Source organism: Trichechus manatus, unplaced genomic scaffold (assembly GCF_000243295.1).
Source record: "Trichechus manatus latirostris isolate Lorelei unplaced genomic scaffold, TriManLat1.0 scaffold00232, whole genome shotgun sequence".
Classification (NCBI taxonomy): domain Eukaryota; kingdom Metazoa; phylum Chordata; class Mammalia; order Sirenia; family Trichechidae; genus Trichechus; species Trichechus manatus.
The window spans coordinates 2618543-2645118 of record NW_004444168.1 but is presented as its reverse complement, the minus strand read 5'-3'; the positions used below and the strand labels follow the sequence as shown (position 1 = coordinate 2645118).

Genomic DNA, 26576 nt, shown 5'->3' with positions numbered 1-26576 from the left:
AGAGAACTTAGAAATCTAATTTGGATTAGAAATAAAATATTTTCCACAAACTTCCATAGTACTATCATTACCGCATAGAGGTATTGTGCAAGGGGGAACACATAGAAGGTATCTCTGGGATCCCAGAGGAAGTAGTATTTAACCTGAAAGTTGAACAATGAAGATAAAAAAATACAGTAGTTGTAAGTGTAGTATAATACTTGTTGCATGTAGAGGAAAAAACATGGTATGCTGGGGCTAGAGAAAATATGGTGAATGTGAGAAAAAAATAATTTTTATATTAAAATTATACTTAAGAATTTTAGTGTTGCTAGAACAACAGAACATAAGGGAAAGCTTGACATAAAATGTGTTTGTGGTAGCAAGTTTGGGTCACATAGGTTCTTACAAATCACGTAAGGAGTTTTGACTTTATACTAAGGCTCTGACATAAAAGGGTGGACTATGATAAGATAATCATTGTTTAAAGGTCATGTTGGCTACAGCATGAAGAGCATATTGGAAACAGGAAGAGTGAGTAAAAGTAACAGGTTACAGAAATCCAGGTGAGAAATAGTATTGATTTGTATGTAACTAGGGTAGTTAATAAGGTTGGATAAAATATTCTATTTTTCTGTCTTCCCAACATAGAATCTTGCACAGAGAATGCCAGAACAAATATTTGGTGCATTGAAAATCTGAGTTCTAAAATTTCTGCCTGGAGATGTACCTACAAAATGTGGATATTGTATATTTTTTGTTCTGTAATAATCATATTTTCTTTTCTCTATATAGCACCGACACGTTAGCCCCATCTTTAGGTCAAGTGAAAAGTTTATTTAAAGCATCGAAACTACAACCTCCTTCCTCCAGGAAGTGTGTCCAGTTTTCTCCTTCAAGGTCAGATTGGACAATAGAACATCCATAGAGAGGGGCAGGTGGAAAAAGATATTAAGCTTTTTTTTGAAATTATCTGTTTAAGTGACTTATGACTTAGGAAGAATATTAAATAAAAATTAGGGGCCTACAACTCTTCAGACAGGGATTGGACTGAACTGTGGGACATAAAGTGATGCTGGTGAGGAGTGTGCCTCTTAGCTCAAGTAGATACAAGAGAGTAAATGGGCAGCTTCTGTCCGGAGGTGAGACGGGAAGGCAGAGAGGGTTAGGAGCTAGTTGAATGGACATGGGGATCGGGGGTGGAAAGGGGGAGTGTGCTGTCGCAGTATGGGGAGAGCAATTAGGGTCACATAACAATGTACGTATAAATTTTTGTATGGGAGAATAACTTGAAGTGTAAACTTCATTTAAACGGCAACAATTAAAAAAATATGAAGAAAAAAATATTTAGGAGCCTAGAGTGACACCTAACTCAGACTAGGAGGTATTTAAAAGAATATTTAACCCGCTGCCATCAAGACGATTCTGACACATAGCAGCCCTATACGACACAGTAGAACTGCCCATAGGATTTCCACTGTGCACTTGGTGGATTCGAACTGCCGACCTTTTGGTTAGTAGCCAGCCAAGCTCTTAACCACTGGGCAACCAGGGCTGTAAAGAATACCTAGACATCATAAATTAAAAGTAAATTCAGAATACTAATTTATCTTCATTAACTTTTTTGTGACAATAACAGAAGAAATGTTTTCAGATCATAAATTATTTATAGAGAATAACAAATATGTATTCTTGTTTATTATACATATGTGTATTAACATATATACACACATACACATATAAGCACATGCACATACCAGTGCAAAGCTTCTTCTTTCCTAGAGATGGTTTGCTACATTTGCTCATAGAATTCGACTATGGTGGCTAATTTCCCAGGTGTACTTGAAGCAAGAATTTAAGTATAGACTTTTTCAATTCCATGTGGTCCTCCTCAGAGATCTGTGACTAGGCTTCTATGAGGATGTTCCCTAACTCTATGCTAACTTACTTAATACCTTTGGCGGGGGTGGGGGGGACTTCATTTTCCAGTGTATCATTACTATTTGCTCAAAAAGAATCCAGGCTTTAGTTCTTCATCCTGTCTTTATCTTAGTGTCTATGTCTGGTTTGTTTCTTACCCACTGTCTCATATCATATTTTATGAATTATTTTATTTTGAATATTTTGTTAAAGTTGTTCTTTTAACACTAGCTTATATTGGGGGAGAGGTCATTATAGTGAAAATTCCCCAATAGAAAGCCTGTTTTATCTTGTGCTCTCCCTAGACACGGATGCAAAGACACTTGTGTTCTCTAAGTTTCTTTTTGTGTCAACAACTTCCATTTGTTTCTATCGTTCTGCACACCCTAGTCTTCCAGCACATTTGCCTGGCTTTTACTGTGATTCTTAATAATCAGGCAAAAAGAAACACATGCTAAAAAATGATTTCAATGGATGACTATTTAATAAATACATTAATGTCTTCTCTTAAAGGCTCAATCCTACAGAATAGAAAGTTTCCTTTAGCAATTTTAATAAGTCACAATTTTATTATTTAGATTTTAATTCATCCTCATATTTCTAGAATTTTTAATTAAAATTCTTTTGATTAACAGATTTAACACTTTAATGACATTGATGTTTCTAAAGTAACATAATTCAGAAATATAAGATTCTCTTTGCTTCCTCCCCAAATTTCCTTTCACATAATTTTTTAAACTATCAGTAAATCCTATTAATCATAGATTCTAAATATTTCCCATTTTTATCCACTGTATTCATCTTCGCTTTCCTAATTTTATCTACGAGCATGTCTTCCTAGAACTACTAAAATATCCTCTTGTCGTTTTTCTTATATCTCTCTCGCCTCACACAAATCCACAGCCACTGAAATTACAATCTGTAAACATCAATGAAATTAGTCACTCTCCTGCTTAAAACTCTTCAATAGGTTCCTGTGATTCTTTAGGAGTATACAAATTGTGACTACAAACAAAAGATGCTATATGATTTGGCCTCTTCTCTTCAGTCTTTCCTCAGACCCATCTCCCTCTTTGAGTTCCCACATTCTCTGGAAGTTTCCATGATTCATTCTTCATAAGGCCCCTGCACATGTTCTTTTGTACTTAGAATATTCTTATTTCTATTTTCACCAGTTAATTTCTAATCCATCCTCAGACGCCAAATGAAAGAACTTTTTTCCAGGGAAAATTTCTGTTACCTCAGTCCAGATGTGGCCCTTTTTGAGACCCACTACCTCAAAGCAATGTGGGTTTTTTTTTTTTTTTTTCTGTTTGATCATTGATCATAGGAGTTATTTTAAATTTGGGTTTATTTGATTTTTGGCTTTCTGGTGGATTCCATTCTACATGAGGGAACAGTTTATGCCTATTTGTTTCCAGTTAGATACATTTTGCTTAGCATCATTCCTATCTCTTGCCCTAAAACATTGACCAAATCAGTGAGTGAATATTAGTGCTACTACCACAAAAATAGAGCCCTGGTGGCACAGTGCTTAAAAGCTCGGCTGCTAACCAAAATCTGGCAGTTCAAACCCACCAGCCACTCCTGGGAAACCCTATTGAGCAGTTCTACTCTGTCCTATAGGGTCATTATGAGTCAAGATCAACTCGATGGCAATGGATTCGATATTGGTACCACAAAAATAGGCACAATGAGAAATGATTTCAGTTCCTTACGCTCAACCAAATACTAACCTATCGTAACATGTTATTGTTAGGTGCCGTCGAGTCAGTTCCGACTCGTAGTGACACTATTTACAACAGGATGAAACGCTGCCTGGTCTGCACCATCCTCATGACCGTTGTTATGCTTAAGCCCGTTGTTGCACCCACTGTCATTCCATCTCATTGACGGTCTTCTTCTTTTCTGCTGACCCTCTACTTTACCAAGCATGATGTCCTTCTCCCGGGACTAGTCCCTCCTGATGACATGTCCAAAGTACGTGAGACAAAGTCTCACCATCCTTGCTTCTAAGGAGCATTCTGGCTGTACTTCTTCCATGACAGATTTGTATAGGATATGTATAAATAAATTAAGCAAGAAAAATAAGAAAACGTATAAATAAACCTGCAATTGAGGAGGCCTTTACATATGGCCCCAGAATCCTAATGTTGTTGTTAGGTGCCGTCGAGCTGGTTCTGACTCAAAGTGACCCTATGTACTACAGAATGAAACACCGCCCAGTCATGCACCATCCTCACAAACATTGTTATGCTTGAACCCATTGTTGCAGCCACTGTGTCAATCCATCTCCTGGAGGGTCTTCCTCTTTTTCTCTGATCCTCTACTTTACCAAGCATGATGTCCTTCTCCAGGCACTGATCCCTCCTGATAACATGTCCAAAGTATGTGAGATGTAGTCTCGCCATCCTTGCTTCTTAGGAGCATTCTGGCTGTACTTCTTCCAAGACAGATCTGTTTGTTCTTTTGGCAGTGCGTGTATATTCAATATTCTTCACTAACACCATAATTCAAAGGCATTAATTCTTCTTCTGTCTTTCTTATTCATTGTCCGACTTTTGCATGCAGATGAGGCAATTGAAAATACCATGGCTTGGGTCAGGTGCACCTTAGTCCTCAAAGTGACATCTTTGTTTTTTAACACTTTAATCTACTCACATAATTTTTTTTTATTACTCCTTCACCATCTGCTGGTTCTCTTTCTGTGTTCTGCCCTTTCCAAAATAATTTGGCATAACTAAATGCTCAGGTTCTTCCTTTATGTCTCCACTAATCTTTCCCTTTCTCTCTCTCTCCTTTTCTTCCAACAGTTAACTCCTGAGGAGTTATTACAGACATGTGACTGGTCAGATTCCGATGTTCCCACAGCCTAAGAATGTCAGTTCTCTCCACTATTTTCATTTCCTTGGGTGCTCCAACCCAAAATAAAAAAAGCCTATTATCTACAGTTGCAGTCATATTTCATTGTAAATTCAGAAGCGTGAAGGCAAGCATTCTGAGCAGTGGAATGCTTCCATTCTTCCTAAGATGGCCGTAGGTATCAATCAGAATAAATCACATATAATCTAACTCATGTGTGAGGAAATACTCTGAGGTACATCTGTATGAGACTGGTGTTCATTGAGATAAAAATCACCAATCCTGGGAGTCCCCTGAAATTAAAGGACATTTAAGTCAAAAGGAGATTTAAATTATGATTATTTCACAAATGTTGTTCTACTCCCAAAAACTCATTTAGGCTCAAAAACATAAGAAAGCAACCTATAAGGGGAAGAGAAGACTGCTCAGGGAGTTAGAGAATTAGTGGTATGTATCCTGAGGGTTGCCATGAGTTGGAATCCACTCAAAGACACCTAACAACAATGACAACTAACAACAATGACATCCTGAGGGTAAAAATAGCAGAAAGATATAAAGTCCTGGATTCATTTAAGAAAATAATTTCTAAACGATTAACTAGATTTCCAGACTAAAGAGACTTTGTAAAACTCAGAAACATTTTTCATCTTCTCTCTGAAAATTAATTGGGTCTCCTCAGAAACAGGTAATTCAACTTCAAGACAAAAAAGGTCACGTGCATTTACAATTTTCTTTAATAGAACGACTTTGAGAAACAGGGAGGCTACATTTCCTTACATAGCCAAGCTTGACTTATAAAAATAGTAAGACATAGAGAAGTTTACAGAAGCTCTAAGAATGTGAAAAGCTGGCCATGTCCCTTACGCTTTTGCAATAAAGGAAAAACACAAGTAGAAACTTGTCCAGGACTAAGAGAGGACTCCAATATTTATCCAGAGTAGGTATGTCGACTTCTAGGGGCACAAGATAGAGGTCCTAGCTATTTACCTCAGGGATAGGACCATACTGCATACGTCCTTACCTAGCCTACCCTACATAGCAAAAATTCCATAAAGAGAGCATGATTATATATGGGTTTGTTTTTTCACAACTATTAATAAAATTAGTTCAGAAGTGCAAGACCTAGTTTGTCTACATGGGTGTAGGTAAGGTATGGTTCTGAAATTGATAGTAGCTTCCAACTTAGAACATGTATTTTCTTTAGTGACTTCCTAAGGTCCTGGCTTATCAATATCAAGGGGTTCCTTACACACGAAACACCTATGAAAGCACCATTCCTCAATATCATCTGGGACTAGTGGAAATATCATTCCTTTGACTCAGCACAGAATTATTGAGGGTATGCTACATGGCTGCTAGTGTATTGCTTGCTGGAATAAGCATTTAATAAGCCGGTCTCTGTCCTGAAGAAGCTCACAATGTTGACCAGAAGTTTATAACTGGGCCTGATGACCACCCTGAATTTTTATGTAAAGTGTTGCCCATGGAGGTCTCAACAAGGTCCATGATGCTGAAACATGAAACAGCACAGAGCTGAGCCCTATTCCTGGACTCTTTCAAGGTATTCTACAAGCTGATTTTCAGATGATGGATTTTTTCTAGGTATATAGGATTCCTAGATGATATAACAATGCCCCCCCACAACACACATACACTCACATGCCTCCATGGAAACAGCTCAGTGTACTCAGTCTGAGAGAATAACTTGGCTCCAAATGGTTATGGGAAAAGGAGAAGGGACAGAGAGAAACTGGGTGGGTGAGAAACAAAAGATTAGAAAAGATATCTGGGACTCAAGAGGAAATATTGTATTCAACATGAAGTCCAAGCAAACAAATGAACATTTACTTTCTACATATGTTCTGTTCATCCTAAATGAGATGAGGATAGGCCATGATAGATTCTAGCATACAATGGCCAATGCTAGGGCCTCAGGGTTTTTTGGAATGAATCCTATTGACAGCAATCCATGCCCTTTCCAAGAAAGTAGTCCTTTAAAGAAAAAAAAAAATTCTACTTATCCTATTTCAAGATTTGTTGTTTGCATCTAATAAAATCTATAAATAAGCCTCTGCCCAGATAAATAGACAAGAGCACACAAAGTCACATTTAATTCATGGCATTTACAGTTGTCCTTATATATATCCAAGAATCCCAGATTAGAAATTCCAAATGAAACACAGTGCCTTAAACACATCTGTTGAAAAGAAGGAAAGTCTGGACTCTAGATGTTGCCCGCCTCAGCTGGGATATGTCCCTCTCTGCAGGCTCCTATAAAATTTTTCTATCTTCTTTCCTTGTCTGGATCTAGATTGAGAAGAGAGAGGTATCATTCCATATTTCTGTTCCTGCACTCACCCAAACCACAGTCTTGTTGCTGTAATGGGAACCTGTTCATGTCTTATCTGATGGCTCAGTCCAGATACTTCCATCTGAAAACCTGTTCAAGACAACCCACTAGAGAGTTTATGGATGTTGAAATCACCTCCCAGAGTTTCAACTTTCTAGCCACCCAAGGAATCCTTGAGCTCCCCTCCCTCTCTCCTCTCTCAGAGGAGAGCTGGGCAACACAACCAGTATCTTCAGACTTTTCAAGTATTTTCCCAGGGACTGGACGGGAAAAGTGGAAACAAATATCAGCTGATGTGGTACCCAAAGGCTTGGTTATGTGACCACCAGAAATCTTGGATCAAGGATTAGAAAATCTGTGAATGTTCTTTCCATTATCTGCCTCAAGGGTCAAGGGTATACCAGTTGCTTTCAGGGGTCTTATGTACATTAGTTTGTTCTCGAGCTTATGGATTCCAATTGCATATTTGTCTGTCCTATTTCTATGAGTAAATCAGTTCTGAACCAGAGGAACTTCAAAGGGTCTGTTAACAATCATATGAACGAAACCGTTCCATTTCTTGTCTTAAAATCACTTTGTTTATGTTCAAATCATTGCCCATTTCATTCCATATTTAGAGTGAGTGAGATGAGTCTTTTTATTCACAGAATGTAAAGATCTAGTAGGAATCAAAAAGAAAACGTTACTATAAATTTCCACAACACTATCATTACTACATGAATGGTAGTCTGCTAGGGAGAGCACATAAAAGATATTTCTGAGATCAGGGAAACTTTTCAGAGGAAGTGACATTTAAGACAAGAATAGACAAATGAAAGAAACAAGGTGATTGTAGGTGGGGTCAAGTGGTAGTTCCTCACAGAGGGAAAAATGTGAACAGAGGTATCAGAAAATATGATGAATTCAAACAAAAATAATTTTATCATAACTATGACAACAAAACATGAGGAAAATTTTGACACAAAATGAATCTGTGATAGCAGATTCTAATCATGTAATGTCTTAAAAATCATGGAAGGAATTTTGTCTTTATTCTGAAAGCAATGAGTGTGAAGTAATGGTGATCATGATTAGATAATCATTGTTAAAAGTTTGTTGTTGTTAGTTGCCATCAAGGGGTTCTGACTCACAGCGATCCTGTGTAAGAGGGTAAGTACAAAGTATCACCACAAAATCATAGAAACCTTTATTAAACAAAAATATTAAAATGTGAAGCTATTGTTTCTTGACAAATCCTCCATCTAGGTCTATACACTTCTGAAGGCATTGTTTCCATCTCTCTATCCCCTCCTCGAAGAATTCTGCCATCTTAGATTTACAGCATGTCAAAATGGCAGTTTTGGCATCCTCGAGGGACACAAATCACGTTCCTTTTAAATGTTCTTTGATTCTGAGGAACAAAAAGAAGTCTAAAGGGCAAGATCAGGGCTGTAGGGTGGGTAGGGTAAGGTTTCCCAATGAACCTCTCGTAGGGCAGCCCTTACTACCCTCAAAGAATAAACAGGTGCACTGTCGTGATGGAAAAAAATTCCTTGGTGCAATCGTCTTGGCCTTTTTCTCACCAATGCAGTTTTCAATTTTCTTAAAACCTCTTCATAATAAATCCCATGATCATCTAGTGTCCTTCGAGAAAATCTATTAAGATTACCCCTTAGGAAGTATGATAGTTGCCTTGTCCTAAACCCCTCATGGCACAAACAGTTAAGCGCTCAGTTGCTAACTGAAAGGTTGGCAGTTTGAACCCACCCAGTGGCTCCATGGGAGAAAGATCTGGCAATCTGCTTGTTGAAAGATTATACCAAGAAAACCATAGGGGGCAGCTCTATTCTATCCCATGGGGTCTCTAAGAGTCGAAATCAACTCAATGGCACCCAACAACAACGAACCGGCGTACAGTTCTGACCCCCAGAAGAGGAGAAGGCAGGAGGAAGAATCTGAGCACCGGTCCATGCTGCAACACCTCAGAATTCTCTAAAGTCAGCTTCTGGGGGGCCTGCACATCATGCCTTTCTGGCCCATCACCAGGACTCCCTTTTTGTTTGTTCTGTATGTTTGTTTTTTATTGTGGTAAATGTACATAATGTAGAATTTGTCATTTTAACCATTTTTAGGTGTACAATGTAGTGGCATTAATTAATTAATTATTGTCAACCATCACCATTATCTATTTCCAAAAGTTTTCATCACCCTAAACAGAAACTCAGTTCCCGTCAAGCAATAACCCCTCATCTACTCTCTGTCTCTACGCATTTTTCTATTCTAGATATTTCGTATAAATGGAATCACACACACATAAAAAAAAAAGGTTACCCCTTAGGCTAATCCCAAAATCTTCTAAGCAGTCTTCTCTCTCAGTTTGACCTTCCTTGAAATGCCTGAGCCATCTAAAAACTGTTGCTTTATGTGGGGCAGCATTTCCATAAACTTGTTGCAAAGCTTCAATAATTTGGGAAGATGTCCACTTGAGTTTTGTCAAAAGTTTGATATTAGCCTTAACCTCAAAATCATTTTTTCCATGGCACAAAAAGTATCCTTGTTTTTTGGAAGGCACCCTTAGGAGAGTCAGACAAGTGTATTCCTGAGACAACTTGTCAGCAGCCATCCACTGATCACAGAGACATGTTTAAATACATTTTGTTTGGAATAAACCCGTGCATGTATGAACTAGAACCCTAGTAGCAATATTTTTTGACTTAGCCTCGTACATCAGAATGAAACACTGTGCTGTCCTTACAATCATTCCTGTGTTTTAACCATTGTGTCAATCCTTCTCATTGAGGGTCTTAAAAGTTTACTATGGCTAAAGTATTAGGAAAGAAGGAAGAGTGAGTGAGTGGAGTAATAGGATACAATTGCAGTAATCCAAGTAAGAAGTAGTGTTGGTGTGGATGAGACTAGGTGTTGTCAGCAATGTTGAATAGAAATGGTCGGGAGAAGGATTCTATGATTTACAAAGAAGAGAACTTGGTGATTGATTATTGTAGATTAAGGAGACAGAAAAATGAAAGATGACATTGGCATTTCTGATTTTAGCTGAGTGGGGGGAGTTTCTATTTACTAACAGGGATTATAGCAAGAAAGTGGCTTAATTCATTAGTCAAAAGTTAATTGTTGATTGACTACTTTGCACTAAGCATTGCTTTACATGCTTATTTTGGATTTATATGCTGAATTTGGATAAACTTATTTATATGCTGAATTTGGATAAGAGGGAGGAAAATCAATTAACTTTGGGACATTCTGTGTCTGTAAACATCCAGGTAGAGATGTCTCCTAGCAGTTACATACGTGATGCTTGAGTTTAGAGAACAACTATGAGCAGAAGAGATTTAAGAATGATTAATAACCAGATTAGACTAGATTAGATTAGAAAATTTATTGCAAATTACTAGAACTAGTTGTTACGAACATGGGGTCTGGAGGAGACTGCCTGAGTGTGAATCCCAACCCTGCTTCTTACAGGTTTTGTGTCTTTACACACTTAACACTTTAGCTTCCTCATCTCTAAAATGGGGATGATGAGTTCTTGAGAGGATTGTCGTGAAAATTAAATAAATACTCCGAAGAATTGCAAAACCTGTTGCCTTGGAGTTGATTCTGACTCATAGTGACCCTTTAGGGCAGAGTAGAACTATCCCATAGGGTTTCCAAGGAGCGGCTGGTGGATTTGAACTGCTGACATTTTGGTTAGCAGCCAAGCTCCTAACCACTGGGCCACCAGGACAATGGGTAAAAATTATAGTAAAGATTAAATTAGTTATTTATGTAACTGTTAAGCACAAAAGTACAAGGTCTAGCAAATATTAAGAGCTCAATAAAAGATTGTTTTTTTTTTTCCTCAGAGCGTATAAAAGCGTGAAATGTCTGGAATGGATTGAAAATGGGCAAAGGGATATAAGATATTGGCATGAGATTCTCTAAGGACTAAACAACACAATCCAGCTAAGATATGAAGGTAAATGAAGAGAGGAGTGAATCAGAAATATAAGGGTCAACAGATATGAGGACACAATGATGTAGAAAAATTCTATATTGGGAGCAATAGAGGGAGAAAATTGGAAGAAATATGATTATTTGCAAAGATTATATAAAATTTTTCATAGTATTAATCTCATTTTTTGCATATTTAATCAAGTGAAAGATTCGTAATATATTTAATAATTTTCCATTTGCTGAATACTCTTCCCCCTAAGTATTTAAGTGCTAAAAGATCAAGATATTTAGGTGTTTGTCTTTGTCAATGATAGCAATGTTAATATAGTAAGAATAACATAAAAATGTTCACATCTGTAGAACACATTTATAAATATTGAATTACCTTTTCTGCTTTATAGCAAAGGAGCTCTGGCGACACAGTGGTTAAGTACTCCGCTGCTAACTGAAAGACCAGTGGTTGGAACCTACTACCCACTCCAAAGGAGAAAGATGTGGCAATCTGCTTCCAGAAAGATTGTTGATGTTAGTTGTTGTTAGGTGTCGTCCAGTTGGTTCCAAACTCGTAGTGATCCTGCGTACAACAGAACAAAACACTGCCCAATCCTACGCCATCCTCACAATCACTGTTATGCTTGAGCGGATTGTTGCAGCCACTGTGTCAATACATCTCTTGAAGAGTCTTCCTCTTTTTTGCTGATCCTTTACTCTATCAAGCATGATGTCCTTCTCCAGGGACTGGTCACTCCTGGTAATATGTCCAAAGTATGTGAGACAAAGTCTCACCATCCTCCCTTCTAATGAGCATTCTGGCTGTACTTCTTCCAAGACAGATTTGTTCATTCTTCTGTCAGTCCATGGTATATTCAATATTTTTTGCCAACATCATAATTCAAATGCATCAATTCTTCTTTGGTCTTCCTTATTCAATGCCCAGCTTTCACATGCGTATGAGGCGATTGAAAACACCATGGCTTGGGTCAGGAGCATCTTAGTCCTTAAAGTGACATCTTTGCTTTTTAACACTTGAAAGACATCTTTTGCAGAAGATTTACTCAATGCCATGTGTCATTTAATTTCTTGGCTGCTGCTTCCATGGGCATTGATTGTGGATCCAAGTAAAATGAAATCCTTGACAACTTCCATATTTTCTCCATTTATCATGATGTTGCTTATTGGTCCAGTTGTGAGGATTTTTGTTTTCTTTATGTCGAATACAGCCTTGTAAACCCTATGGGGCAGTTCTACTCTGTGCTATAGGGTTGCTGTAAGTCAGAATCGACTCAATAGTAATGGGTTTGGTTTAACGAGTTTAGTTTATAGCAATATATACTCTTTCAAATCTTCACAAGAAAAACTACAAGGTGCATTTGGTTATTGTTAACTGATGGATGAGATTACTGAGGGGCAGTGATTAAGTGACTTGTTCAAGGTCACAAAGATTATAAATGAATGAAACAGAGGTAGAACTGCTTTTTTCTTCAAAGTTACAATCTTTTCACAATACATTTTTTTTACAAGTTTTATGTATTCCTTGAGGAAAATTTAGCAGAAGTAAAATTACTGTATCCAAAGATATGAAAATTATTACAGTTTTCAGTTTTAACCTTTTTAAATGTGATAAGAATCTTTTTTGTGTCATTACATATAGTTTATTTATGTTACCTAGGAAGACCAAAGAATAGAATGAAAGGGTCTTCAACAGGATGGATTGACACAGTGGCTGCAATAATGGGCTCAAGCATGACAGTGATTGTGAGGGTGGTGCAGGATTGGGCAGAGTTTCCTTCTGTTGTACGTAGGGTCACTGTGAGTCAGAACCAACTTGACAACACCAAACAACAATAGGAAGGTGAGGGTAAAGGTTGCTTTTGTTGTTGTTAGTTGCCATTGAGTCATCTCTGACTCATGGTGATCTTATGTTTAACAGTATGAAATATTGTCCAGTCCTGTGCCATCTTCATGATCATTGGTATGTTTGAGTCTTTGTTGTGACTGTTGTATCAATGCATCTCGTTAAGGATTTCCCTCTTTTTCACTCACCCTCTACTTTACCTAACATGATGTCCTTATCTAACATTGGTTTTTCCTGATGATGTTTTCAAAGTAAGCAAGTTGAAGTTTCTCCATCCTCGATTCTAAACTGCATTCTTGTTGTATTTCTCTAAAAGTGATTGTTCTTCTGGTAGCCCATTGCATATTTAATATTCTTCATGAACACCGCAATCCGGATGCATCAATTCTTCTTTTGTCTTTGTTTTCCACTGTCCAGCTTTTACGTGCACATGAGGTAATTGAAAAGACCATGGCCTAGATCAGGTGCGCCTTACTCATCAAAGTGACATCTTTGCTTTTTAAAGCTCTAAAGAGATTTTTTGCAGCAGATTTATTCAATATACTATGTCATTTGATTTCTTGACTCTTGCTTCCATGGGCATTGATTGTTGATCCAAGTAGAGAGAAATCATTGACAATTTCAATTTCTTCTTATCATTTTACAAATATATATTGTAAAAGTTAGAATATATAATAAAGTGATGCACAGCATTGATTGATAATTACATTTCTATTAATATCTTCATACTTTTCTCAGAGGTTTTGCCTTGTATATTTTGATAATAATAGAATAATGACATTCCTGTTTCATCTTCTTTACATATTTTATAAATACTGAATTAACTTGTCTAGTCTATAGTTTACCACTGAATTCATTTTCAGGTATTACTATATTAGAGATAATTATTACATTAAACTTACTAATTTCATTTTCTTTTATGATTGTTTTAAATATATCTTTTTATTCTTTTGCTTTTAGGTTCCTGTTACATAAAAAACCAAACCCATTGCTGTCGAGTTGATTCTGACTCATAGGGACCCTATAGGACTGAGCAGAACTGCCCCCATATGGTTTCCAAGGCTGTAATGTTTATGGAAGCAGACTGCCTCGTCTTTCTCCTGAGGAGCAGCTGGTGGATTCAAACCACTCACATTTTGATTAGCAGTCGAGAACTTAACCATCGCGCCACCAGGGCTTCTTCCTGTTACTAATCTGTTCTTTATTTCTAAAGTGAGTGGATTATACACGTCCATTGTTGTGCTCATTCTCTTTCCTCTTAAAAAAACAATGGGAAAATCCTAATTAAATTGAGAAAAAAATCTGAGTAATTTAAGAATGAGAGCATACAGTGATGGAAGATTTAAGTCAATGGTTTTCAATGTTTATTTTTTTAAATAACCATTTTCAATGGAGGGATAAATTTCCTTGAAAGATAATCTATTAGTTATAGAAAACCATTCTAGGAATCCTGATAACACATAAGAAGTATTCAACTCCTTCTCAAAAATAAATGAATAAATAAATAAATGAATGAATAAAAGTCATGAACTAATTGTTGATTGAATGCGTTGGCATTTTATTTGCCAATACACTTCCTATAATTTGGCTTAAAGTGCATCATTATCCCTAACCCTGCTTACTTTGATGACCTAATAAAATATAGCTTATCTTCCAATGTTGCTAATGTGCAGATTCTTATCATGTTGACCCCTGCAAGAAATAAAATGAATGGGAAGCCATACCTGAAATTTCCTTAAATATCTTGTTTGTTTCAAGATATTACAATTACAGTATTTCCTGAAGACAGTTTATCCCACTACCCTCAATCCAGACTATGTCCAAAATATGTCATGAGAATTCCTTGGTGGGTGGTAACTCTTCTTCATTAAGCATGTATAGAGGCAGTGAATTGAAGACCACAAAACATAAACTCAGGTGTGCAAGAATGGAACTTTATTTTAATATAAATTATTTGCAGTCCTCATCCCATCAGATGGCAGACACCAGATCTCATCAACTCAAAGCCTTCTAACTGACAATTTGTGATCATCTAGCCACATTGGCCTTTGCTGGAATCTGAGTTCTTATTTGGTATTGATTGTTTTGAAAGCAAGGACTTTCCTGGTCTAAATATCTCATTCTCATCTACTTCTGATTCACTCTAGGGTCATGCAGTACCAGTGGGGTTATCTAAGACCCCTTTTAGACACTGTCAGTCACACAGAAAATTATTGAACTGGTTTTCACACAGCATTGGGGAATTCTATCAAACTATCTCATCCTCTTCTGTTTCCATAGACTCTGCAACCATTTCATGTTTATTATCCTCAGATAGCCATAGAGACAAATGACACTTTCAGAGCAGAAAATGACAGAATAAAGCATTCAATCTACCAGAAACAAAGCAACAGAACTAATAAACTCTTGGGGTGGAGAGTGGGGATAATCTGAGAATTAGAGCAATGGCTCTATGTCTCTTAAATGACATGAATGTCATTCTGAATGACATTGGCATTGAGTAGTTCATCCTCCCAAGAAACACATCCCATAATGCAGAAACCCCCAAAGTCATCAATCTGGCTCAAATTCTGTGAAAAGAGAGGAATTGATTGATACCATTCTGGATCTCCTTGGTCTTAATACTATAAATTATTGGATTCATAAGTGGAGGGAAGAGGAAGTAGATTTTGCTCATGATAATATGAAGTATATGTGACACATATTTCCCAAACTGCTGTGTAAGAGTCAGCCAAGTCACAGTGACATAGAAAACCAACACAGCTAATATGGGAGATACAGGTATTCAGGGCCTTGGCCTGCTCCTTATCTGATGTAATTCTCATGAGAGTTTTAAGGATTAAGATGTAAGAGATAAGGATAAGCATAGAGTCCAAGAATGAGAGTAGGTTATAGGATAGAGTCTATTGAAGGTGATGTCAACATAGGCCAGTTTGATCACATCCTGGTGCAGTCAGAAGGCATGGGAAAGTACATGAGAGCTGCAGAAGTGGAATTCAGGGAGGGTACAATGAGTATAAATCCCCTCATCAGAACCACGAACCCTATTTTCACCACCTTAGCATTAGTGAGGATGGAAGTGTATCTCAGGGGATTACAGATGGCAATCAAATGATCACAGACCATGACAAGCAAGATTCTGGACTTAATAAAAAAAATGAGTGGATGAAGTAAGTCTACAAGAAAGAAGCCCCATGGCTGATTTCTCTGTCATCCAGCCACAGAATACCAAGCATGGTGGGCATTGCTGTCCAAGTTAATCCAAGGTCTGTGGCTGCCAATATAGCCAACAAGTAGTACAAGGGCTCATTAAGAGTGTGGTCTTCTCTGATAAGGTAGAGAATGGTACCATTGCTGAGGAGTATGGAGACATAGATGAGAAAGAAGGGGATGGAAATCCAAGGATGAAAAATTTCCAAACCTGGGAAGCCAGTAAGTAGAAAAGGGGCAGAGCCGATGTTTGAACACATGGTGGGTCCCTGAGAAGAAACAAAAAGAAAAATGTCTCTAAATATTGTGTAATCTCCCTTGTATGCAATACCTAGAACAGGCAAACGTATAGAGATCAAAGGTCAGTAATGGTTACCAGTGGCAGGAGGGAGGGGGGAAAGTGAGAAGCATTGTTTAGGAAGCAGTGAGTATCTGTTTATGGTGATGGCAAATTTGACAATGGATATTGGTAATGGTTGCACAACATGATTGATGTAATTGGTATCACTGAATTATACATATGAAAATGTTGAATTTGCAAATCTTGTGTTATCTATATTTTTGTAATAAAAAAAAGCTGTCTCTAGACTAGCATTACCTAGTAGAAATATAATTTAAGCTACATAAGTAATTTTTAAATTTCTAGTCGCCACATTAAAGAGAACAAACAGGAAATGAGAGAAAATTAATTTAATAATATATTTTATTTAATCACTATATCCAAAATTTTGTCACTCTAGAATATGATCAATATAAAATTTTGATGAGATATTTTACATTCTAGTTTTGTATTAATTCTTCAAAATCTGGTTATAGTTTACACTTATAGCACATCTCAACTCAAACTAACCAGAAGCTATAATAACGGATGGCGTAACTCTAGACAATGAAAATTATTTTTACCATATAATTTTTAAAAATAAATCACAGAACCTCTATATGGAATTGTGCCCAACTTATAGTCGCCTTTATAGATAAATTTCTTACTCCAGTACTATAATTCTACTATTTTCTAGTTCCCCTGTGGCTTGGTTAGAATCCTCTGCTAAATCTTCCCCAAAGGTCTGTCTAAATCCCACATAAAACTCATTATTACACTTTGTTCATGTTCTGCTTTGGTATTGATTTCACTCATATTTTCTCCAGCACCAGCCCTCTAATGTTTGTTTGTTTTTTCCCCCCTCTGTACTAGAAACATATCTTATAGTGAAGGAAAGGAGTCAGTACTTTCATTTTGGATATATCATTCATATCAGTCATTCGATGAATCAACAAATGGTATTGAACACCTATTTAAAGGAGAAACTAGACTGCAGCTTAAGGATACAAATCTCATGATCATATGAGAAACAAAGATAAGCTCCCCTCGGGTTATATTATCTCTACTTAAACCGAAGTTCACATTGTAACATTTTGTATAGGTAAATGAATTACGAATCCTCCAAGTCCTAACTTCTCAGGGAACCCCTAAGTGGTGCTTGAACTCTTTTTTTTTTCCCCCTTCTCTGCTGTGAATAGATCAGTTGATTCTGATCTTGCTGAACTGTTATATTACTAAGCTTTATGGAGTTTATAGTCTTGTGCTTCAAATAAGCATGTGCATTTGCCTCCAGGGGATAGAAGATAGAAATCTTGAAGTGGCTCTGCTCAGTTGTTAAATTCTATCTAACAGCAGTCGTATTTGTCTCTTTCTACGTGAACTGACATTTCTTGCTTCTTAAAATCTCACGGCTTTGTGCTAAATGCAGTGACTGTTCTAGTAAAGGAAACAGGTAGCATCCTTGAACTCTTATATCTAACAGATTAATGCGATAGATGCGCATTAAACATTTGATAGTCTTAATAACCTTATATGAAAAATAAAAATGACAATAGCGATAGAATGCCTACATATCATAGCAAATGCAGAATAAATATTTTTGTTGGTCTTGTTAGGTGCCATCGAGTCAGTTCCGACTCATAGAGACCCTATGTACAACAAAATGAAACATTTCCCAGTCCTGCACCATCCTCACAATAATTGCTATTTTTGAGGACATTGTTGCAGCCACTGTGTCAATCCATCTCATTGAGGATCTTCCTCGTTTTCTCTGACCTTCTACTTTACCAAGTATGATGTGCTTCTCCAGGGACTGGTGCTTCCTGATAATATGTCCGAAGTATATGAGACAAAATCTTGCCATCCTAACTTCTAAGGAGCATTCTGGTTGTACTTTTTCCAAGACAGATTTGTTCATTCTTCTGGCCAAAAACCAAACCCAAAGCCACTGCTGTCGAGTTGATTCCAACTCAGAGACCCTATAGGACACGGTAGGACTGCCGCATAAGGTTTCCAAGGAGCAGCTGGTGGATTTGATCTGCTGATATTTTAGTTAGCAGCCATAGCTCATAACTACCGTGCCACCAGGGCCCTGATTCTTCTGGCAGTCAGTGGTATACTCAATATTCTTCGCCAGCACCACAATGTAAAGGCGTCAATTCTTCTTTGGTCTTCTATATTCATTGCCCAGCTTTCACATGCATATGAAGCAATTGAAAACACCATGGCTGGAGTCAGGTGCACCTTAGTCTTCAAGGTGACATCTTTGCTTTTTAACACTTTAAAGAGATCTCTTGAAGCAGATTTGCCCAATGTAATGCACCATTTAATTTCTTGATTGCTGCATCCATGGGTGTTGTTTGTGGATTCAAGTAAAATGAAGTCCTTGACAATGTCAAACTTTTCTCCATTTATCATGATGTTGCTTATTGGTCCAGTTGTGAACATTTTTGTTTTCCCTATGTTGAGGTATAATCCATATTGATGACTCTGTTCCTATAACCCATCTTTCTAACCTGAAAGACATATATGTTAAGTGACATTATAGAAATACCTATAGACACCTAAGATATTTTTATCACAGGTACTGAGTAGCTGGTAGAGAAAGATATTCAGTAAATAAGAAAACAAAAAAATTACACAAACTAGGTCAAAAATCTGGACATAAAGAGATACCTTAGGGCAATCTGTAGCTTTCCCACTACAGCTATTTTACGAAGGCTGCTAAGCATAGGTATGAGACTCCTTTGCTCCTTTGCCAAAAATCAGAGCTCTTACAGAATGGGGGAGTCTGTGATCAACCATAATGACCAAATATCAAGCTCCAACTCTATAGGTAGTAAAAAAAATGGAAAATGCCATGCTGGGTCTGCTTGGTCTTGACACTATAGATTATAGGGTTCATTAATGTAGGGAACAGAAAATCGACATAACTCATAATAAGGTGGACAACATGTGGAACCCGCTTCCCAGACCGAAGAATCAGAGACAATCCAATCACTGTGACATAAAAACATCAGGACACAGCAGACATGAGGGACACAGCAGACATGAGAGACACAGGTATTGAGGGCCTTGGATCTCTCCTCTTTGGAGGCAATGCTCATGACACTCTTGAGTATCAACACATAGGAGATGAGGATAGTCAGAGAATCCAGCACAAATATGAGGACCACAAGTACAACTGGATACAAACGATTGAAGGTAATGTCCGCACAGGCCAGTTTGATGACATCCTGGTGAAGGCAGAATGCATGGGAAAGGATGTGGGACTGGCAATAGGGGAAAAAATAGAGGGGCATGATTGGGGGAATGACAGATACAAATCCCCTCTTCAGAATTCCCAGTCCAATCTTCACCACTCTAGTATTGGTGAGGATGGAGGTGTATCTAAGGGGATTGCAGACGGCAATAAAGCGGTCATAGGCCATGGCAAGCAAAACACCAGACTCTACAAAGGAAAGTGATTGTATAAAGTAGGCTTGGGAAAAGCAGGCCCTGTTTCCTATCTCCCTGTGATCCAACCAGAGGACTCCCAGCACTGTGGGCATCGTGGTTAAGGTCAGCCCTAAGTCTGTGGCTGCCGGCATGGCCAGGAAGTAGTACATGGGCTCATGAAGATTGTGCTCTTCCTTGATGAGAAGGAGAAGGGTGCCATTGCTAAAAAAGACAGAGATATAGACAAAAAAGAAGGGAGTAGAAATCCAGTGGTGAGATGTCTCCAAGCCTGGAAAACCAGTCAACAGGTAGGAACCAGAGCTGCTGTTTGGCCACATGTTGATTTTATCCTGAAGTAAATGTCTTTCTCAGTTATGACCACAGAAATGCAGTTCTACTTTCAAGGTATCACTCCAGTTATGCCATCTCAGAATTCTTTCTTAAAGGTAATAATTACGTCAATATAAGCCATTGTTTCTTAAATATAGTCTTAGGACAACTTGTAGGTTTTGTGTTCTTAATTGCACACTCTTAGGCCCAGTTCCTACTTAATCAAATCCTTGGTACTTCTTCTGAGCATCTGCATTTTAATAAGCTCTTATACTACAACTTAGAAACCATTTCTATCAACTATGCAGATTACATAAAAGAATCCACACTCTGGAAGGGATTGTAAGGAAGCCAACCTTAATCTTAGTCCAATCTACTACTCAGAGCTATAATTACCTTCACGGTAGTGATTTCTATCCCATATTATCCTGCATATGAACTATTTGTCTGAATTCTCTACAAAGTTCCATGAGCTTAACGGAGAAAATACAAGAAGAACAACTGTGTCACTACCATTTTTGCTGAGGAGAAAACAGATGTGAGGAAGAGACACTTTACCCCCTCATTCTATGTACTGTTGTTGTCGTTAGGTACCATCAAGTTGGTTCCAACTCATAGCGACCCTATAGGACAGAGTAGAACTGCCCCATAGGGTTTCCAAGGAGTGGCTGGCGGATTTGAACTGTCGACCTTTGATTAGTAGCCAAGCTCTTAACCACTACCAGGGTTCCATTCTATATATTAGTGTTTGGGAGAAAAAAAAAAATGTGTACATCAGGTATTTATTAGCTACTTCTGGGACACTGCAGAATTACTACCTGTGATAACAGCCTAGAGTAATTGTAAATTAGACTATTTTAAATGCTGGGGCTGGAATAAATGCTTGGTTCAGCCAAGGAGATGACTCGTTATAGTGCTTATCCTTCAGTTTGAAAATTTTGTTTTCTTGGTTTTCCATGTAGTTTCTTTCTCTTTCCCCATTCTCTTTCTGTAGTTCCACTGAAAAGAATTCCCCAGAACCTGATCTTCTCTCTCCCTTCAAGTTCTCCCTTTGTAGTTAAACAACCATCTTCCTGGTCTCCCTTCATTTACCCCAAGTCAATACTCAGTAAGAGCTCTATTGCTGCCTAAACAGAGAGTTGTCTGTAGAAGAGAGAAGATGCATCCTTTAAGCAGATGTTGGAATTAGTGGTTTTAACATTTCTTCTGCCACCAGACTATAGGCTCCTTGTGTGTAGAAACAATATTGTATTTGTCTCTTTCAAACCAACAAAGTAACTAACATGTGGCATGCATTCATCTGTTAGTTCACCCAATAAATATTAAGCACCCACATGTGTTAGTCATAGCACTTTGAGCACTGGAATTAAATAGTTTCCAAGATCAAGTGTCCAACCTTAAAAAAAAACCTACAAACTAATTTAGAAAATAAATATGACAATTATAGATAAATATAAATGCAATTTTAAAATAGAATAATGTAATGTAATAAAGATTCATTGGGATGGAATGAATATACTTTAACATAATACTTTGGGTTGTCTGAGACTGTACCTCTGAGAAAGTGGCACTTGAGCTGAGACCTGACTAACAAAGAGGAGCTGACCGTATGAAGATCTAGAGGAAAAACTGTTTCATTCAGAAGGGAAAACCAGTATGGCTGGGGCTCAATGGGCAAACAGGAGAGGGACAATAAGTAATGTTAGAAACTTAGGAAGTGGTCAGGTTTCATAGGGTTTTATAGGTCACAAGAAAGAGTTTTGTTTTTATTAAAAATGTCATGGGAAGTCATTGGAGAGTTTTAAAAATCAGTGTAGAGAAGGGAGTGGTGATATAGACTGATTGACATTTCAAAATTATTTACTTTGAGCGCTTCGTGAAGAATGGATTATAGTGAAGCAAGACAGAAGAAAGCCATGGAAATCATCCAGGTAAGAAGTGATGATGACATTGACTAGGACGGAAGTAGTGAAAATGAAGAAAAGTTAACAGATAGGGATATATTTTTGAGATAGTACCAAGAAGAGTTCCTGATGACTTGGAAATGGAAGTGAGGGGAAAAAGAATTGAGATTAATTCCAGATTTTGACTTGAGCAAATGGAAGGATTACTAAGTCATTTACTCAGGGTGGGAAGTCTGGGAAAGTCTGAGGATGTGGAAAATCCAGTCATGAGTAAATATGGCTACGATGGAGCAAATGCATGTCCTGGTTATTTCTTGTACTATACAAAAACAGTTTCTTCAAGCTTTTTAAAAATCAAATTCAAAAGATGGTCACATTCAAATGTTACCCTTTCAAGTTATTTTCCAGTATAAGCCACAGCCCTTAAGATGTCTCCAAAGAGAACTTCTTTCTACCTCATACCTGTACAGGTGAGATCTAACTGCAATGAATTCCAGCAGTGAAGAATTGTCCGACAACTGGGCATGAGGAGATACTTCAACCCTCTTGCCTTGATTCTAAGGTATGAAGAATTAACAGAATCATTTCTAAGTCTCCATGCTCTTTCCCCAGTCATGAAATACATAAAAATGTAGTATCCATTGAAAATGTAATGAGTAGTCCTTATTCTTTGCTCACTGGATACAAAGATAATACCACATAGATCCTCCTCTTCTTCTGTGCTCTAAACATAACTGCATTCCTCTGTCCTCGCTTTTACTTTCTTAACCCTTCAACAGTTATATTTTTTAACCCAATCTCTTGCCATACTGAATTTTGTGAAGAATTCCTTCTTGTAAAATAATAGGTAGCACAAGTAATGAAGAACTACAGAAAAAGCTACCCAAAGTGAGAGGGATTCTTTCTATTTTGCCACTAACCTGCAACTCAAAGCTTTTCTTTCTCTGTTACCAAGAATGTCATGTATATCTACCCTGTTCTGAAGCTATAAGAGAGAGCTATAAAATCACCATACTTCACACTGTGAGAAATGCATGTGTCCTCAGCTAGAAGCTGCTCTTGGTTTCTGAGAAGGATTGTGAGGGAAGAGACAAGAGCTGAGCAAAGATCATAGAGAGGGAAAGAGATTAAAAAGGTTGAGGATTGCATCAAGAGGAAGAATCTATTGTTGAGTCTGTGGAAAGTCGAGCAATTTTCTCCCATTTACATCAGTACCCCTTCTTCCTCATTTAAGTCTGGTAGATCAAGAGATGCCTCTGTTTTTATCTCCCAGATGGGAGAGAAGCAAGGAAGAGGGTCATCCCCACCCCTATGTGGAGAGGTCACAATATGCACACCATGGGCATGGTAGGAGTTGGCTACTCATGGCCAAGTCTCTTTCCAAGTGCTACCAACCTCTGGCTGAGACCTATGCACTTGTCCAGCACTATGGAGTATGGAGGGACTACTCTGCCACTCTTTATCTTTCTTAGTAGAGAGTTTACAGAGGAGCCTCCTAATACCTTCTTTCTGCATCTTCTGGGAATTTCCCTACACTCACCTGTACCATAGCTTGTTTGCTGGGTTGAGAAGTAGAGTTCTTAGGTCCTGCCTGAAGATTCAGATCAGATGGCTCCTTCTCAAAGTCAGGTAAGACACTCAGTCAGTGAGTTTATTAGTACAAAAAACACCTCCCCAGAGTTCTACCTTTTTTAGACAATTGGGATCTTGATAAATATTTTCTGTCTCCTAATCCCTCCTAAGAAGGAGATGAGACACTTGATTATCTCCCCAGGGTTTTAAAGCATCTTCTGCAAATAAGGTATGGGGTTACTAGAGCCTCAGGTGGCAGGTTTGTGCATGGAGAATCAGAGTTGATTCTCATGGCCCCAGCAGACCCTGTTATTACCTGTGGGAAGCCATTTATTTCTCTACATCTGCCTCAAAGGACAAACATTTCCCAGTTGTTGCCAGCAGAAATTTATGCATCTTCTTGGCATAAGTCTTTTGAATTGTAATTATATTTTCTGCCTGGTTTATCTCAGAGCCAGTTTGAGAGTGGAAAATTAGATAGAGTAGAGTCAATGCAGTAAAAGCCAGGCAGTCATCCTTAGGACACACATAAACCCACAATCTGCAATCTGTACTTACTATTTTTCCTAATTGAATTCATCTTGCTAGCATTATTCTTGTTTCCCAGATATGCAGAGAACATACTTATTAGACAGTGCTGCAAATAAACATGCTCCATAGCTTTAGCTCTAGAGATATAGTATCTGGTTTTCCCTCCAATCCTGACAGGACCCACCCTGCCTGTTACAGGTTTTAGGGGAAATAAGCATATATAACAAGAAGAACAAATTTCCCGCCCATGAAGAAATACTTCAGTCGTTACCACACTTTGTTACAATTAAGGTAATGTTTAATGTAAATCAGAGACCTAGACAATTCCTACTGAAATCATTAACTGGTTACTCTCAAAGTAAATTTAAACAAGTTACTTAACCTCTTTAATATTAAAGTGCAATTAGATGTAAACTTACTTAAATGCGTATAATCTGATGCAGAAAATTACAAAATGTTAATGAAATATATCAAAGTAGACCTAAATAAATGGAGAGGCATACTATGATCATGGACTGAAAAACTCAACATAGTAAAAATGCCAGTTTTCCCCAAATTGATCTATAGGTTTAATGCAAGTCCCATCAAAATCCCAGTAAAGTTTTTTTACAGACATAAACAAGCTTATTCTAACAATTATATGGAAAGACAAAGTCCTAGAAGAGCTAAAATAATTTCAAAAAAGAATAAAATGGGAAGGATCATTCTACTTGATTTTAAGGCTTGCTATATAGCCGTGGTAATCAAGACTGTGTGGTGTTGGTGAAGGGATAGATCAATGGAATAGAATAGAGAACCTGAAATAGACTCACACAAATATGCCCAACTTATTTTTGGCAAAGATGCAAAAGAAATTCAATGGAGGAAAGGTAGATCTTTCAAAAAATAGTTATGAACCAACTGATTGTTTGTTGTGGGGAGACCTCAACTAAGATATCCTATTTATGCAAAAAATTAACTCAAAATAGATATGGATCACATACTTAAATGTAAAACATAAAACTCTAAAAATTTTAGAAAATAAACAAGGTAAAATCCTTGGGGCCTAAGTCTAAGCAAAGAGTTCTTAGACTTGACACCAAAAGATCTTATTAAATAAATGAAAAGAAAAGTAACAGACTGGAAGAAAATATTTGTGAATTATTTACCCAACACAAGTGTCTAAAATATTTGAAGAACTCTAAAACACAGCATTAAAAAAAAAAAAATCCAATTAGAAAATGAGCAAAATTCATGAAAAGACATTTAATTTAAAAGAATACATAGATGGCAAATAAGCACATGAAAAGATGTCAACATCATTAATCAACAGGGAAATGCAAATTAAAACCACAAATTAGATATCACTACACATCTTTCAGAGTCCCTGAGTAGTACAAATGGTTAATGCACTTGGCTGCTAACTGAAAGGTTGGAGATTTGAGTCCACCCAGAGGCACCTCAGAAGAAAGGCCTGGAGATCTAGTTTGTAAAACTCAGCCATTGAAAAACCCCATGTATCACAGCTCTACACTGACACATACGGGGTCGCCATGAGTCAGAATTGACTTGACGGCAACCGGTTACACACCTATCAGTATGGCTAAAGTAAAAACAAATGAATAAAAAACAGTGATAGCACCAAAATTTGGAGAGGACACTGAGAATCTGGATCACTCATCCATTGCTGGTGGGAATGGAAAGAAGAAAATAAGTGACAGTTTCTTATAAAATTAGACATACACTTACCACACAACCCAGTAATTGAAATGTTGGGCATGTACTCTAGAGAAATAAAAACTTACGTTTATATAAAAATCTATACATGAATTTTCATAATTGCTTTTTTATAATAGCTAAAAACTGGCAACAAGCTAAGTGTCTTTCAATAGGTAAATAGTTAAACAAGCGATACAGTACTTCCATACCATGAATTACTACACAGCAATAACTGAAGGAACAAACACATGATATAAACAACTTGGATAGGTCTCAATAGAATTATACCGAGTGCCAAAAAGCCAATGATTCCATTTATAAAACTTCCTTGAAATACCAAAATTATAAACATGGAGAACAGATTAGTAGTTGCCAGGGATTACAAATAGGGAAGGAGGAAAGAAAGAAGACTGATATGGCTGGCTAGAAAGGGGTAGGATGACGGAGCCTTGGAGAAATAGATCTCTGGTTCTGTAACTTGATTCTGGTAGGTCTTATATTAATTCACACGTGAAAAAATTGCATAGAAATGCACACACACACAAATGAGTGTACTGCATGTAACACTGATGAAATCTAAATGTCTTTCAGTTGTACTGATATGTATTTGCTGACTTTGATATTGTACTATGTTGTTGTTGTTGCTGCTGGTCGACATCAAGTCAATTCCAACTC

At 37.4% G+C, this 26576-nt stretch overlaps 1 protein-coding gene, 1 long non-coding RNA gene and 1 pseudogene across 2 annotated transcripts; 1 reads left to right on the top strand and 2 right to left on the bottom strand.

Annotated features, from left to right (window-relative positions):
• Positions 1-772: 772 nt before the first annotated feature.
• Positions 773-13887, top strand: LOC111822906 (uncharacterized). The gene is made up of 3 exons (XR_002825994.1): positions 773-879; positions 10954-11066; positions 13860-13887. It is a non-coding gene; the product is annotated as an uncharacterized LOC111822906 (long non-coding RNA).
• A 1523-nt stretch (positions 13888-15410) lies between these two features.
• On the bottom strand, positions 15411-16455 carry LOC101351386 (olfactory receptor 51B5-like; annotated as a pseudogene).
• A 2790-nt stretch (positions 16456-19245) lies between these two features.
• Positions 19246-20517, bottom strand: LOC101351122 (olfactory receptor 51B5-like). Its single transcript, XM_012559276.2, is given in 3 exon segments — positions 19246-19275; positions 19277-19462; positions 19464-20517. Coding segments are annotated over 3 exon segments (957 nt in total). The 5' UTR covers positions 20205-20517.
• Between the last annotated feature and the right edge of the window lie 6059 nt (positions 20518-26576).